Source organism: Sapajus apella, unplaced genomic scaffold, assembly GCF_009761245.1.
Source record: "Sapajus apella isolate SASKATOON/1434 unplaced genomic scaffold, GSC_monkey_1.0 scaffold50, whole genome shotgun sequence".
Taxonomy (NCBI): domain Eukaryota; kingdom Metazoa; phylum Chordata; class Mammalia; order Primates; family Cebidae; genus Sapajus; species Sapajus apella.
Genome location: NW_022436990.1, coordinates 8,207,681 through 8,225,178, shown reverse-complemented (window position 1 = coordinate 8,225,178; position 17,498 = coordinate 8,207,681). Strand labels below are relative to the sequence as shown.

The 17,498-nt window shown below is 37.5% G+C and overlaps 1 protein-coding gene across 4 annotated transcripts in view; it reads right to left on the bottom strand.

The window, feature by feature from the left end:
- The window catches only part of BAZ1A (bromodomain adjacent to zinc finger domain 1A), a 116,393-nt gene that overhangs the window by 23,788 nt on the left and 75,107 nt on the right, over window positions 1-17,498 (bottom strand). For 3 of the 4 annotated variants that reach the window (XM_032242571.1, XM_032242573.1, XM_032242574.1), the window contains 7 exons: window positions 16,537-16,683; window positions 10,596-10,691; window positions 10,248-10,472; window positions 8,259-8,424; window positions 7,618-7,731; window positions 4,062-4,186; window positions 29-625 (listed from right to left, as the gene is read on the bottom strand). In XM_032242571.1, coding sequence (XP_032098462.1) covers window positions 29-625; window positions 4,062-4,186; window positions 7,618-7,731; window positions 8,259-8,424; window positions 10,248-10,472; window positions 10,596-10,691; window positions 16,537-16,683 — 1,470 coding nt within the window. The remainder of the gene's footprint in view (window positions 1-28; window positions 626-4,061; window positions 4,187-7,617; window positions 7,732-8,258; window positions 8,425-10,247; window positions 10,473-10,595; window positions 10,692-16,536; window positions 16,684-17,498) is intronic. The other variant, XM_032242570.1, reaches the window with a different exon arrangement.

Sequence of the window (17,498 nt, the reverse complement as noted above, 5' to 3'; positions counted from 1 at the left end):
TTAAAAAAAATTTTCATTGAAAATTTACCTGAAAAATGAAATTTCTCTTCAGAAAAACGGGCTAGCTGTGCACATATTCTGCTTTTCTCTTGTAACAAAGTTTCTTTTAAGGCACTTTCTCTATGTCCTCTAGAATTAAGAGCTTCAATAAGCTGGTCTAGCTGTTCACAGGAACTGTAAAAGCACCATCGATTTGGCTTATGCACTGGTTTTGGCAGCTGCACAGAATGGTCACATGGACCTTGGTCAATGTTGGAGGTAGATTCAGATATCGAAGGCTCTCCAGTTTCAGTGGATACCTGAGGATCTTGAGACTGTACATTATTCTGAAATGATGAAGGTCTAGGCAACAGCATGTCTTCAGTAAGACCAGAATAATCTTCTTCAATAAAGAGTCCAGGAATAGAAGGGAAAATCCAGTATCGTCTATACATGCGGTCACGACCCAAGGGAAAGATATTGGTACAGGCTATGGCACTTTGGATTTTTTCTAAGAGCTCTTTCTCTTTTCGTTGGTGTTCCTGTTTTAATGCTTCTTCCTCATCAGCAGTAAGAGGATCTCTTGTTACACAGTTGATCTCTTCTTGCCTTGTAAATTCTTTAAATCCATTTTGTCCTCTTTTCCCTATAGTTAAAATAAAATGTTTCATAATCAGTATATTTCAAATTTCCATTAGAAAAATATGAGATACAAAGTTACCCCAAGTTATTAGGTTTTATGGACTAAACTGTGTGCCCTCCCCACTGAAGCCCTAACCTCCAATGTGACTGTATTTGGAGATAGAATCTTTAAGGAGGTAATTAAGGTCATAAAGGTGGGGCCCTAATCCAACATGACTGGTGTTACTAACACTCTGTTAGTAAAAAATCAATATAGTTATATCTAAAGGGGCATGCAAAATCTGTAATTTCCATGCTGGTAACTACAGTAGAGTATGTTAGTTATCCTTCAGTAGTCATCCCAGTCCTTCCTCTATGGCAGGAATCACAGCAAACTACTTCTGGAGAGGACTAGCTTATAAATATTTGTCTTTGTGGATCTTACGGTCTTCGCAGCTATTCAGTTCCACTATTGTGGCCCAAAGCAGTCACAGGCAACACGTAGACAATGAGCATGGCTTTGGTTCAATATTACTATTTATGGACAGTGAAATGTGAATTTCATATAATTTTCACTTATCACAAAGTAGCATTCTTCTTTTTTTTTCCACCATTTAAAATGTAGAAATCCAGCTGAGTGTGGTGGCTCATGCCTGTAATCCCAGCACTTTGGGATTACAGCCGAGGTGGGTGGATCACCTGAGGTCAGGAGTTCGAGGCCAGCCTGGCCAACATGGTGAAATCCCATCTCTACTAAAAATACAGAAATTAGCTAGGTGCGGTAGCAAGCGCCTGTAATCCCTAATCCCAGCTACTTGGGAGGCTGAGGCATGAGAATCGCTTGAACCCAGGAGGTGGAGGTTGCAGTGAGCCAAGTCACACCAGTGCACTCCAGCCTGGGGGATAGAGTGACACTGTGTCTCCAAAAAAAAAAAAAAAAAAAAAAAAAAGGGTCCCATGATAGGCTGTAAAAAAAAAAAAAAAAAAAGGAAAAATCCTTTTTAGCTTATAGCAGGGTAGGGCTGGGCGAGGTAGCTGACACCTGTAATTCCAGCACTTTGGGAGGCCGAGGTAGGTGGATCATATGAGGCCAGGAGTTTGAAACCAGCCTGACCAACATGGTGAAACCCCATCTCTACTAAAAATACAAAACTCAGCCAGGTGTGGTAGCATGTGCCTGTAATGCCAGCTACTTGGGAGGCTGAGTGAGGCAGGAGAATTGCTTGAACCCGGAAAGCAGAGGTTGCAGTGAGCCAAGATGGCACCACTTCACCCCAGCCTGGGCAACACAGCAAGACGTCGTCTCAAAAAACAACAACAAGAAAAAAAAATGGGGCAGGCCAGATTTGGCATACAAACTGTTATTTACTAATTCCTGGTGTAAGGTAATAGAACCACTTGTTTTTAGCTGGGCAATTAGCAACCCAAAAGGACGTTTCCCATAGTAGGCATGACTACATGAAAAACTTTTGTTCAAAGATACAGAATCAGAAGCATTGTATGTAACCTCTGGGCTGTGCTTCCCTTTCTTCCTACCCACTTCCAACTAGCTAGAATGCAGACATAGTGATAAATCATTCTGGAACATGAGAAGGGCAGAAAAACCCTAAGGATGGCAGTACCAACAAGATAGAAAGAGCTTGGACCCCTGATAATCTGCTTTGACTTTGATAATATGTTGGAATTAAATTTCTCTGTTGTTTTGGTTGTTGTCAGATTGGTTTGATAGTTGGGAAGTGTTTTTTCCTTCTTTCTTTTGCTTGAAAGAGTCTGTGTAAGATTGGAATTATCTGCTTTTTAAAAAATGTGACAGGATTCACTCATAAAGTTGTCTAGTACTGATGTTTTCTCTGCAAAAAAATTTTAGCATTGATTCAAGTCCTTTAATGGTTTAAGACCATCCACATTAAAGAATTTCTTTATAAATCCATTTTGATAATTTGTATTTTTCTAGGATTTTATTTTTGCATATATTTTCAAATTTATTATCAAAAAATTATATATTATCTCCTTTAAATTCCTACTCTATCTATAGTTATGTTGCTCCCCTTTCAGCCCTGATTTTATTATGATCTCCCTCTTTATAAAAATCAATTTCAACAAACGTTTGTCTAGTTTGTGTCTTTCTTAAAATAACACACTTTTGGATTTGTTGTTCTCTATTATATTTTTATTTTATTTTTTTTGGGAAAGGGTCTTGCTCTCTTGCCCAGGCTGGAGTGTAGTGGCGCGATCGGGCCTCACTGTAGCCTTGACCTCCCAGGCTCAAGTGACCTTCTCACTTAGCCTGCTGAGTAGCTGGGACTACAGGTGCATGCCACCATGCCCAGCATATTTTTTGGGGTACTTTTTGTAGCGAGGGGGTTTCACCATGTAGCCAAGGCCAATTTTTGAACTCCTGAGCTTAAACAATCCGCCAGCCTTAGTCTCCCAGACAGCTGGGAATACAGGTGTGAGCCACTGCACTTGGCCCTACTATATTTTTATTTTCTATTTCTACTCTTATGTATTACTTCCTTCTAACTTGGGGGCGTTATTCTTTTCCCCCACTATCTCCTTAAATGTCTAGCTCAATTTGTGTTTCACCTTTTCTAGTATGTATTAAAGCTATACATTTCCCCCTAAGTAGAGGGACTGTATCCAACAAGTGTTAATACGCAGTAATGATTAGTTTTAAATATTTTTTAGTTTCTGTTATGGTTTCTCCATTGACCCAATATTTAGAAGTATGTTGTAAAGCTCTAATCATATTAGGTTTGCTTTAGAAATCAATTGCATTGTAATCAGACAATACAGGTTCCATGATACAGGAAATTTTCCATCTACTTAAGAGTAACCATTTAGCAAAAAATACAGAAAAAAAGATCCCATCCAAATTATAGGCACAGAATTAACTTAAGGATTTCCTTGGATAGTCATTAAATATGATTGGTTAAGGATCCTCAAAATAAATTTGTATCAACGGCTTTTAAAAGATGTATTTGCTTTGATCTAGCAATTTATAAAATAATTTTAAGGTAGGAGAGATTTCCATTTTCAGCAATATGATACCAATTATGAGCATTATTGATCTTTATATCTCTAGCACACAGGAGGCATCCAGTGCATGCTGAATACAAATTTCTATTTGGCCCAAATAAAGCAGTGAATGTAAATATTCAACAAAACTGCTGACTAGCCAAAAATTGAAGTTATGAGAAACTGTCTTATTAAAGACATAGGCATATTGTCTCTTCTTTCTAAAGTATAAATGACGTGTAAATAATGATCCAATCATGAATGTACTAACACTTCATAACACATTTTTACAACTTGGCACAGCCATGAGGTGGGCATTTAGAAATAAACACAGCCCAGAATCACAAATGAAAGCAATATATTTCAGAGGAGCTGAATTAATAAAATGCTTTATCAGTTAAAAACAAACAAACAAGAATGCTGTTAAGAAATTTCAGTATTACCCTTTCTGCCTCTTTTATGTGATCCTGGGTCATCTTCATCTTCAGTGACCATATCTTGATCTAATTCCTTTTGCTCTATGTCTTTGCTCTCAGTGCTAGTATCAAAATCTTCCCTTTCTTCCTCCCTTTACAATAAAAACAAAGATGACATTTACTAATGAATATATGATTTCATTTATGAAATATTTACTGCTTATGAGGTACCAGGCATTATAGATTTAGGAAGTAATGAACAACATGACACAGTTTATGATCTTGCAGAGAAAACAGATAATTACACAGATCATTTTAAAAATATGTAATAAGTACTAAAACAAGAGAAGTTCAAGGTACTGTGAAAACATTTCAAGGAGAATGAAACTGACCCTTAGCGGTCAAAAGGGTTGGCTTGAAGAAGTGACATTTTACACTGTGAGACCAGGGAGATGGGGAGGTGTGTGCTGCAGAGGAATAACATATGCAATGGCACAGAGCTCAAGAGGATAGGGAGGAGCTTATAATTTTAAGAAAACTGTAAAGGAGAAAGCAGTAATTCAAGAGATAGATGAGAAAAAAAGGAAGGGTCAGATTAGGCTGGGCCTTGTAAGGCCTTATCCAAAAAACAATAAGAAAAAACCGGAAGAGTTTAGAAAAGGGAAATAATATTAGAAAGTGCTATAGCCACTGTGAAAAATCTTCCTAGGAAAGAAAGTAGAAGAGGGGAGATCAGTAAAGAAACCAGTAATAGTAACAGATCAGTAGTGGTCTAGGTGGCTGGCTAGGCCATGATGGTGGCTTAGAGTAGGAAGGAGAGAAAATGACAAATAGTGGAGGAGAGAAATTCAGAAATACTGAACAGCCAGAATGAACACAATATGTATATTTAATTTATTATGTTATTCAAATTAAAACTAAAATTATATACTCTGGTTTCTCTTCAGATGGTATAAATCTTTCACCTTTTACTAAAAACAAAACAAAATTATATAAACCTTGAAATGAATTCCACCATTATGTTCTAAATCCAAAGTCAGGTTTTGCAAGCTCTAATGTAGGAGAGCCAGGGATAATGTAAATAAGTGGGGCTGAATGAATACTTTAAAAATATGAAGACATGAAATCCATACGATGTTACTTTTTTAAAAAAAAATTGAGCTTATATACTATAACAATCACCATTTTAAAGTGTACAATTTGGTGGTTGTTAGTGTATTCACAAGTTTGCCCAATCATTACCACTGTCCAATTCCAGAACATTTTCATCATACCAAAGGAAAAACTCCATACTCATTAGTAGTCATTTCCCATTTCCTCTTTCCTGCCGCCCCTGGCAAATATGCATCCAACTCTCTACTGATTTGCTTTCTTCTGGACATTTCATATAAATGGAATCATACAACATGTGGTCTTTTGTGACTAGCGTCTTTTTTGTTTTATTTTTATTTTTTGAGATGGAGTCTCATGTTGCCCAGGCTGGAGCACGATCTCGGCTCAGGGCAACCTCCACCTCCAGGGCTCAAGGAATTCTCCTGCCTCTACAGGCGTTCACCACCATGCTCAGCTAATTTTTTTTTTTTTAGACAGAGTTTCGCTCTTGTTGCCCAGGCTGGAGTGCAATGGTGTGATCTCGGCTCACTGCAACCTCCACCTCCCCAGGTTCAAGCAATTCTCACGCCTCAGCCTCTGAGTAGCTGGGATTATAGGCATGTGCCATCATGCCTGGCTAATTTTGTATTTTTAGTAAAGACGGGGTTTCTCCATGTTGGTCTGGCTGGTCTCTATCTCCTGACCTCAGGTGATCCACCCACCTTGGCTTCCCAAAGTGCTGGGATTATAGGCATGAGCTATCATGACTGACAATTTTTTTTATTTTCAGTAGAGATGGGGTTTCACCATGTTGACCAGGTTGGTCTTGAACCCTGACCTCAGGTGATCTGCCCATCTCAGCCTCCCAAAATGCTGGCATGAGCCACCGCACCTGGCGGTGACCAGCTTCTTTAACTAGAATGTTTTCAAAGTTCATTCACATTATAGCCTGCATTAGAACTTCATTCCTTTTTATTGTTGAATAATAGTCTCCTGTTTGGACAGCCCATGGAAGAGATACATCATTTGTTTATCCATTCATCAACTGATGGACATTTGGGTTGTTATCACTTCTGGCTATTAGGAATAATGCTGCTATGAACATTTGTGTCTAAGTTTTTGGGTGAAGGTACGCTCTTAATTCTTTCGCTACATACCTAGGAGTGCAATTGCTGGGTCATACAGTAACAAATGGTTTAATTGTTTGAAGAACTGCCAAACTGTTTTCCAAAGTAGCTGCATCATTTCATTCCCACCAATAATGTATGAGAGTTCTGATTTTTCAAGTCCTCACCAAAACTTGTTATTCTTTGTTAATTTGATTATAGCCAGCCTAGTGGGTATGAAGTAGTATTTTACTGTGGTTTTGATGTGCATTTCCCTGATGATTAATGATGTTGAGCATCTTCTCATGTACTTATTGTATCTCTTCTTTGGAGAAATGTCTATTCAAATCTATTGTTTATTATTATTATTATTATTTTTGAAACAGTTTCACTCTTGTTGCCCAGGCTGGAGTGCGATGGCACGATCTTGGCTCATCACAACTTCCGCCTCCCAGGTTCAAGCAGTTCTCCTGCCTCTGCCTCCCAAGTGGCTGGGAGTACAGGCACATGCCACCATGCCCAGCTAATTTTTGTATTTTTAGTAGTGATGGGGTTTCACCACGTTGACCAGGATAGTCTCAATCTCTTAACCTTGTGATCCGCCCGCCTTGGCCTCCCAAAGTGCTGGGATTACAGATGTGAGCCACTGTGCTCAGCCTACTGCTCACTTTTCAATTGGGTTGTTTTTAAAAATTTTTATTATTATTATTTCTTCCTTATTTTTTGACATTTAAAAAATTAACTCCCTATTCTGAATCTTTCAGATTTTTATTGTTGAGTTTTAAGAATTCTTTTACATTCTGGATACAAGTCCCTTATCAGATATATGATTTGCAAGTATTTTCTTCTATTGCAAGTTTGTGACCTAAGATCATAAGGCTTATTAATGGGTACTTTTACATGCAAGTATTAAAAAGTCAAAGTCAATATACTAATTTTGGAATATTGAATTTTTTCAGAACTTTCCTTTGCAGATTTCATAAAAAAGATTATTTCTGTTAAATTCCTACTTGTTTTCATAGAGAATTCCATCCCAAATATTCTAAAATGCAATAACATACTTGGGCAGTCTCTAAATTACTTAAGATGCTGTTATCTTCTCTCCTTTATCATCTACCAAAAAACAACCAATCTCAACCCTGTTCCTCTGTAACACTCAGAAAACTCTGTGAAATACAGTGTACACCCGTGATATTGGTGGAGGGGAGAGAGAAATATATTATTGGTTAAAAATAGCCTATTGAGTGTTTTTCTGGGAAATTATCATGTACCTATAATAAAAAGGCAACTTTTCTAAAAATCTGAAAGCATTTTTACAATTTAACGTATCTGATTTTTATTTTTATGTATGGTAAAGCATGTGAGCATTGTGATTCAAACCATACCCAATAGATATGTCTGCCGTTGAATTTCTTTGCTCATCTTCTTTTAGTTTTTCTTGTTTCTCTTTCATTTTTTGTTCTTGCTCCTTAAGTTTTTCTTCCTTCCTTTTACGGATTCTAAAAGTTAAAATGAAATATTGTAGTCTATCTGATACACATATACTTTTCACTTTTAGCACCTTGCCTTTAATCATAGCAAGTGCCCCAAATGTTATTATAAAACTATAATGTAGTAATCATTCATAAGCTCTTTTTTTTTTTTTTTTTTTTGAGACACAGTGTCACTCTGCTGCCCAGGCTAGAGTGCAGTGTTGTGATCTCAGCTCACTGCAACCTCTGCCTCCCAGGTTCAAGTGATTTTCGTGTCTCAACCTCCCAAGTAGCTGGGATTACAGACATGTACCACGTGCAGTTGATTTTTGTATTTTTAATTGAGATGGGGTTTCACTATGTTGGCCAGGCTGGTCTTGAACTCCTGACCTCAAGTGATCCGCCTGTCTGGCCTCAGCCTCATTCATAAGCTTAGTAAAGCCATCAAACATCAGTATAAGCCAATGCCGCATTATAGCACCATGTGAAATACGGTTTTAAATGCAAAGAAAGAAACAGCTTTCATAAACAAAATTATTGCAATTATCTCTTACCTAGCAGCTGCTTCTTCCCTCTCTTTTCGATGCTGTTCTGCTTTTAACTCCCGGAACTCCTGCTTTGCCTGTCGTAATATATCAACATAATCTTCAATAAAATCCCTAGTCGAAACGAGGGTCAGTAGCTTTCCACAGAGAGCATGGAGTATCTTCATTTTTTCTCCTGTCAAAAATTGGTAAATACTTCTGTATTATCAATCAATACAAATGAATTGTATTTGAAATTTTAAAATTTGTGGCTCAATGCAAAAATGCCTAATAAAGAATAGGGAGTAGTTTCTCAAACATGTCAATGACATGTCTTCAGAAAAAAGCACCTATAGGCCAGGCTCACCCCTGTAACCCTAGCACTTTGGGAGGCCAAAGCAGGCAGGTCACCTGAGATCAGGAGTTTGAGAATAGCCTGGCCAAGATGGTGAAACCTGGTCTCTACTAAAAATGTAAAAATTAGCTGGATGTGGTGACACATGCCTGTAGTCCCAGCTACTAGGAAGGCTGAGGCTGGAGAATCACTTGAACCCAGGAGGTGAACGTTGCGGTGAGCCGAGATCACGCCACTGCATTCCAGCCAGGGTGACTGAGTGAGACACTGTCTCTCTCTCAAAAAAAAAAAAAAAAAAAAAAAAAGTAACTTTGAATCCAATTTAGCAGCTATTGATATATGAGGCATTTTAAATACTAATGTCTATTTTGTATACTACTTCAGTAAACATGAGAAATTTTACAATTACAAAGAATTGTTTTTCAAGTTTTAATTAATTTATTTATTAGAGATGGAGTCTTGCTCTGTCAACCAGGCTGGAGTACAGTGGCACCATCTGGGCTCACTGCAACCTCTGCCTCCTGGGTTCAAGCAATTCTCCTGCCTCAGCCTCCCGATTAGCTGGGATTACATACAGGTGCACAGCACCACACCCAGCTAATTTTTATATTTTTAGTACAGATGGGGTTTCAGCATGTTGGCCAAGCTGGTCTCAAACTCCTGACCTCAGGTGATCTGCCTGCCTTGGCCTCCCAATGTGCTGGAATTACAGGCATGAGCCACTGTGCCCAGCCCTCAAGTTTTAATTTTTTGGCTAAGTAACTGAAGTTCAAATCAATACTAAATTATTATCACATGAATTTTTTAAAAAATGACAATAGGTAAACTGCTACTTGTCAATGAGTACACAAAAATACCACCATAAATTATAAACACTACAAGTGTTAGGAATTAAGGTATTCTACTTTATTGTTCTCTGAAGTATACTAAATTAAACTCTATACTTCTATATGCAATTTAATAAAAAAGGAAGTGAAAAATAGCTTCATCTTAACCTTATATACTGTTTCTCATACCTCAAGTGAATGGCAGGATTTAGCAGCCATTTAGATTTAAACTTCTGATATACTAGTAAATATAAGAGAAAGCTAATTTTCTAGCAAATTCTCACCCTTTTAAACTCAGTAGATGTAGAAGACTAATCATACATTTAAAAATATTAGAAAATCCAAATAAAGACAATCATAAGTAATTAAAGTTAATAAGAATAACAACAGGCTTGGCGCAGTGGCTCATGCCTGTAACCTCAGAACTTCGGGAGGTTAAGATGGGCGGATCATGAGGTCAGGAGTTCAAGACCAGTCTGGCCAACATGGTGAAACCCCAATCTCTACTAAAAATACAAAAATTACCCAGGCATGGTGGTGGGCACCTGTAATCCCAGCTACTCAGGAGGCTGAGGCAGGAAAATCATTTGAACCTGGGAGGCGGAGCTTGCAGTGAGCTGAGACCGTGCCATTGCACTCTAGCCTGGGCAACAGAGCAAGACTACCTTAAAAAAAAAAAAAAAAAAAAAAAAAAAAGAATAGTAACAATAGTTTGCTTTCTCTCCTTCTCTTTTAATACTAATTTATCATGTAAAATTTCTCATCAGCTCCTTAGTTTTCTGGGCATAAGAGGGTAGGAGTGGGGAGGGTATACAAATTCCAACTTGCAAAGCTTACCTGGTGTCAAATCATACACTGAAGTGCTTGACAGTTTCTTCAGTAGACTGGGATTGCTCAAACGAAGCTCCATACAAGCATCATCTGTAGCATCAAATCCTCCTCGTTTTTGATATCGGTACTTTGCATTTGCTGATGTTACATCAGCACCTGAAGCTAAGATGTGCAGTCTGAGGATTTCTGAAAGAGTGCAGCTATCAAGATCCAGACTTTTCAAACTGCAGCCTATAGTTGTTAAAAATGAAATAGTCATTTAAAATATAAACAGTAAATAATAAGGAATGTAAATGTACCTTTATAAAATTAAAAATAAAAAGCCAAACAAAAAAAAACGAAACCCACACATACCCTGGTGTAACTGTGGCCATGCAGCTGCCAAAGATGCAACTGCAGACAGTGCAGATTTTGTGGGGTCTGCATCTTCATCCAAAGCCTCTGTTAAATCTTTAAGGAAATAAATACTTTATTCTAGTGCAAATCAAAGCTTGAATATTTGGGAATAATGCCCGTTTTAAGTGATGAAAGAAACAGCAAACAGCTTAACATTCAAAACCACAAAGGAGCAAACACTAGGTACAAGCATTATTCACAATCTGCCTCATCGCCACCTATAGCTATAAATCCTAAATCATCCACTACACACTGACATTTTCGTAACTTAACAGAAAAGACAATTTCCAAATTACCAATCACATGTAAACAAACATCCCCCCAAAAGATAAAATGCACTTTAGAATTAAAAACAAATTCTCTCACTCAATATAACCTTAGAAAAGTCTACTGTGAAATTTGGAATCTATTTAAAGATACCCCCAATCTTTTATGAGTTTTTTTTTTTTTCTTTCCCTTGAGACGGAGTCTCACTCTGTCACCCAGGCTGGGGTGCAGTGGCACAATCTTGGCTCACTGCAACCTCTGCCTGCAGGGTTCAAGCAATTCTCCTGTCTCAGCCTCCCAAGTACCTGGGACTACAGGCATGTGGCACCATGCATGGCTAATTTTTGTATTTTTAGTAGAGACGGGGTTTCACCTTTTTGGTCAGGCTGGTTCCAAACTCCTAACCTCAGGTGACCAACCTACTTTCGGCCTCCCCCTGTCTCTACTAAAAAGTGCTGCAATTAACGGGCATGAGCCACCATGCCCTGCCCTTTTATGAATATTTTAAGATTAAGTCATAACAAAGTATAGGTTGTAGTCATCACAAAATCATCACAGAAAATGAGCTAAAAGCACTTAAAGATGGCACTACTGTCACTTAACTATTGATTTATCTTCATTAAAATTTCACATTTTTATTTAGAAAATTTTCCAATCTAACAACCAATAGGGGCTAGGCGCCATGGCTCATGCCTATAATTCCAGCACTTTGGGAGGGTGAGACGGGCTGATCACCTGAGGTCAGAAGTTTGAGACCCACCCGGCCAACATGGTAAAATCCCATCTCTACTAAAATACAAAAATTAGCTGGGAGTGGTGGTGCATGTCTGTAGTCCCAGCTACCCGGGAGGCTGAGACATTAGAATTGCTTAAACTTTCGGGAGGCACAGATTGTGGTGAGCTGAGATCTCACCACTGCACTCCAGCATGGGTGATGGAGCAAGACTCTGTCTCAAAAACAAAAACAAAAAAACGAAAAGGAAGATTTCCCTGAATTTTTTAAATAAACTGCTTTAGCTTTGAAACAATCCTTGGCTTACAAATAGGACTAAACAATAAATGTACTGGTACAAATGTATGTAAAGCATTAGTATATCCAATTATTCCTAATTATAATACATAGATTGATGAAAGCTTCAAGCTATGAAAAGCCCTTCTGTTAACATCACAGTACAGTGTATACAGATTCAGACTAAGAGTCAGATAATGTGTATTCTAGTCTTAGGTATGCTAGTGCCTAGTAATGTACCCTTGAGACAAGTCACTCAATCTGGGCTTCATTTTTCTTTTTCTTTTTGAGACAGGGTCTGACTCTGTCACCTAGGCTGGAGTGCAGTGCTGCGATCTCAGCTCATGACAACCTCTGCCTTCAGGGTTCAAGCCATCCTCCTACCTTGGGTTCCCCAGTAGCTGGGACTAAAGGCCCATGCCACCATGCCCACTTAAGTTTTGTACTTTTTGTAGGGATGGGTTTTGCCAGATTGCCCTGGCTAGTCTCAAATTCCTGAGTTCAACTGATCCGCCTGCCCTGGCTTCCTGAAGTGTTGGGATTACAGGTGTGAGCCACCCTGCCCGGCCCATTTTTCTTAAAGGAATTAGTCTAGATCCGAAGTTCTCAAATTCTTCAACAAAAAATATTTATTCAAAGTTCAATATAAAAGAGATTTCTTGTTTAAGTGAGATATGGAGATGAGAATTCTGCCTTTTCATCTTTCCAACTATCCTGCAGTGGCACTAAACAATTTCTGAACAACTTATAGGGTGCCTTGGATTAGAGTTGGAAAATCACTAGGCTAATCTGCTTCTGTGGTTCTTTAGCCTTCTGCTATATGACTCCCCTACCAAAGTTCACAGTCTGACAAAATTAACCTTAGAGAACAGTCCTTTACTAAAGGAAAAAAGCAGCTCTGTGATCATATCTGATTACAGTCATCAACAATTTCATGGCATTTATTACACAGGGCCACACAGAAGAAGCTATCTATAAAATTTACATACATGCAAAAAGTCATTCCTACCAGACTTAATTTAGCCCAAATGACAGATATCACATTTTTCTGTAGCAGGAAAATACTAGACCTAAAATTTCCTCAATGTTCATTCTTCACATAAAGCCAAACAAACTTAATTAATGAGCACTCCAAAATTAAAAACAGTCCTAGATACAAAGTAAAAGTGTTTTGGCTCTCTTCCTGCAGCAATCACTACATTCAACCTATACCATCTATAGAAAGTTATAATTTCCTAGGACAAAGGCTATAAAAAGGCCTTTAGGAAATGAAAAACCAATGAAATCTATTTTTAATTGTGTTAAAGTAAAATATATTAAAATATATTCTTTAGCTCTTTATCTATCATATGGCATTCTTAAGAAACTATAAATATCATGCTAGGATTTGCTTAGTGTGACAGTCACTTGGGTATATCACACCAAGAGAATAAAGCTAAACTATAACCAGTGTTTTATGACTATTTGCAACAGATACAGTTATTATCATCATAATCTAGAATTAGGAGATTATAATTCTAACACTAGACAATGATACTACAACAAATACACAAAACTATTCTATATAAAGAGGATGCTCTTGTTCCCATACTTAGAAGGGCTTTTTAGTTCATGATATAAAACTAAAGAGAGGAACTGATGTATTATATATAAGATTTTTTAAACTGCTAGTCAAAATCTCTCAGGTTTGATATAAAAACAGGGAGACCAAGGGCCAAAGAAATTAGATCTTCTCAAAGGCAGATAATTTTACAGGCAATGCCTGTAAACAAATATTCAAAATTTCAACTTCTTTACCATATTATGAAGCAATATAGTACAGTTGTAATGAGTCTCTAGGCTTGAGCTTGTATCCCAACATTTTCTTATTAGCCATGTTTCTTCAAACTAAGCCTTTCTTTATATGTAAAATGCAAAAAATAATACGTACCATACAAGAGTAGTATGAAAATTAAATGAAATAATGCGCAGTCTCTTACATCACTTATTAGCTATGTGATCTTCACCAACCATGTAAAATGTGGCCAGTAAATAATAGGGAAGTGAGAAAAGAGTGAAAAATGCCAGACTTAATTTTTTTTCCTCCCTAACATTTAAATAAGTATTTTCTTTTTTAAAATTTCTCCTCTGTCCCAGGATGGCGTACAGTGGCACAATCACAGATCACTGCAGCCTCAAGCAATCCTCTCACCTCAGCCTCCCAAGTAGCTGGGGTTATAGGCATGCACCACTACACCTGGCTTTTATTGATTGATTCATTGATTGATTGAGACAGAGTCTCCCTCTATTGCCCAGGCTGGGGTGCAGTGTCCCAATCTTGGATCACTGCAGCCTCTGCCTCCTGGGTTCAAGGATTCTCCTGCCACAGCTTATCAAGTAGCTAGGATTTCAGGCCTGTGCCACTATACCTGGCTGATTTTTGTATTTTTAGTAGAGATGGGGTTTCACCATGTTGGTCAGGATGGTCTTAAACTCCTGACCTCAAGTGATCCTCAGCCTCCCAAAATGCTGGGATTACAGGCATGTGCCACCATGCCCAGCCTTGTTTTATATTTTGTACAGACGAGGTCTCACTATGTTGCCCAGGCTAAGTATTTTTAAACAGAGCATTAAAACTTTTATTTAGTGGCGAATACTTACTTAGAGAGCTATATCTTATATTTATACATAGTCATATATAGAGAATAGTTATAAAAAAACTCACAGATCAATCATGAAAGTGTAATGGTTGGGTAGGGTGTGGTGGCTCACACCTGTAATCCCAGCTCTTTGGGAGGCCGAGGTGGGCTGATCACAAGGGCAAGAGTTTGAAACCAGCCTGACTAACATGGTGAAACGCTGACTGTATTAAAAATACAAAAATTAGTTGGGTGTGTTAGTGCACACCTGTAACCCCAACTACTTAGGAGGCTGAGGCAGGAGAATTGCTTGAACCCGGGAGGTAGAAGTTGCAGTGAGCCGAGATCACGCCACTGCACTCCAGCGTGGGAGACAGAGAGAGGCTGGGTCTCAAAAAAAAAAAAAAAAAAAAAATGTGTAATGGCAATTCAAATACCAACCATTGCTTATTTTTCCTCTATACTAGCTAATTTTCCCATACTGTTTCCTTTTTATTCCACTTTTATCTTCCCAAACTACAAAATTCATTTGTTTCAAATCTGGAATTAAATACAGCTTTATGTCTTGTATTGTCAGAATTTGATCAATAACCCTATAATGTTCTTGGCCATTAATAAATATAATAGCTAAAAGAATTATTTAATTGACTAAATTATCTGAGATGACAATAGGGGTCATATTGCTTGATATGGTCTTAATAAGGGACCTATGGTGGTTAGCACTCAAGCTAGAGAATATATTTTGCTTAAACTCGGGTTGTAAAATCAAAAGGCAACAAACATCGGATGCATACTCATCAATATCATGTTGCTTCAGAGACCAGGAATAAAGGAAGATGAGCTTGAATTATCTAAAGCCAACAAAACTATCTGACTGGAAGAATGTCCCATCTTTTTGTACCAATATTCTCTCATGAAGATGTCTCCTAACAGTTCTTTCTTATTGTGAATTTTTACGCAACACACTCAAGTACTGTTTAATCAAGTTTCTGGTCCTAAATCTCATAGATGGCAAAGTTCTGGGTATTATTCAGGAGGCCAAATCAATCTCTTAATAGAAATGCTCAACATTTCTTCTGACGAGGTAAACCCTAAACAAAATTATGAACATACTGTTTTAAAAATATGAAAGGGCTTGCCCCAAGAATTATTCCTACACTAACATGTACAATACACTGACTCCAGATAGTTAAGTGTACAGAACTTAAAAGCAAATTATCCAGTTCAAACTAATAAGTAAAATAAAAAAGTAAAATTTTACTTAACTCTGATGTAAAAGCTGTCAGATCTAAGCAGTAGTATTTTCATTCTAAAGTATTAATTACAATTAAAGGATTTCCTGGTCAGATGCAGTGGCTCATGCCTGTAATCCCAGCACTTCGGGAGGCCAAGGTGGGCAGATCACATGAGGTCAGGAACTCGAGACCAGCCTGGCCAACACAGTGAAACCCTGTCACTATTAACAAAATACAAAAATTAGCCAGGCATGGTGGCAGGCATCTGTAATCCCAGCTACTTGGGAGGCTGAGGCAGGAGAATCGCTTGAACCCAGGAGGCAGAGGTTGTAGTGAGCCAAGACTGTGCCACTGCACTCCAGCCTGGTGACAGAGCGAAACTCCAACTCAAAAAAGTAGTATATCCTTAGGTGGGGGCAAAAAAAAAGAAAAAAAAATTCAGTGTTATAATGCTATTTAGCAGAATCTCTTGTAATTACAGATACTGGTCAATGAAATCTCTAATGCTCCTAAATCATAGGAAAAGTCTAAAGGAATAAAAGTAAGGTAGATTAAGGGAAAATATCTTTAAGGTTGTCCGACACAGGTTATATTAAAACAATATTTTTATAAAATAATCAGTATGTTGTTAGCATATGATTCAACATCAGGTGACCTGAACAACTATATTTTACACGCATAAAAGCCAACTTAATTTAAAAATAGCCTTTAAAAATTAGTTTCACTACAAAGCTACTATGGTTGAATCAGCAATAACGTTGAACTCTGACCTTTGGTGTCAGCGTCAGTTAGTTGCTCTTTGGCTACCTCCTCTTCTTCTTCAGCTATCGCCTGGAAGATTGCAGTCAGGAAGAAAAAAAGCAATTCACACAGTGGGCCTTCACTGTCATTTCCTACAAGAGCTTCCTCTAATACTTCTGTGAATAAAATGTTTAAAACAAATTTAACGTTCTGTTCATGTACAGAAAAACAACTCTACTGAAATAATAAACATTTAATCAACAATAGTATGTGCAACTATTTTCTTAAGCATCCATTTATGAAAGTATAGCCAAGTATTATCCAAGCCAAAATAAGAAACAATTTATAATGATTACAATAAAATCATAAGCCAAAATCACCTCATTCAAGTAAGTCAAATCAGCTTCAAAAGATCAACATATTTCATCTAAATTTAAATTTAAGGCAGGAATAAAGGATCATTTTTAAGATTGTAATTTATTCTAATCTGAATAACAATGCAAATATTTGTTGTTCTGCCACTGTTCTTGAGGGCTATGTGCAAATAGGGCACAGGAGAGGTCATTATCAGCATTAGGTTTTAATCCTAATATTGTATCTAAGTCATAAATAAATGTTTCTTATCTGATTCATTTTGCCTAAACTTCTTACCTAAACCAGCACTGTTAGGCCTCTTTGATCTATAAGGCACAATGATTCTTGCCTCGTCTTTTATTTCTCATAAGGAGAAATAAAAGAATTTGAAAGCCCTCCTATAGAATATACTTTTATTAAAATAAGAGTGGCATTATAATTCTCTTTTTCAAAGACTCTACATGGATTTTAAGAAAATTATTTTACCATGTGACAGCCAAAAATTCAAAATTTTGATCCAAATCTCTTCTTTATAGTAAACCCTATTATAAATGTTTATACAAAGTAAAAGTATGGAAGTACACAGGCCAAAGAGAATTACAAAAATGGTAGGCAATAACCTGCCTGCAAACACACA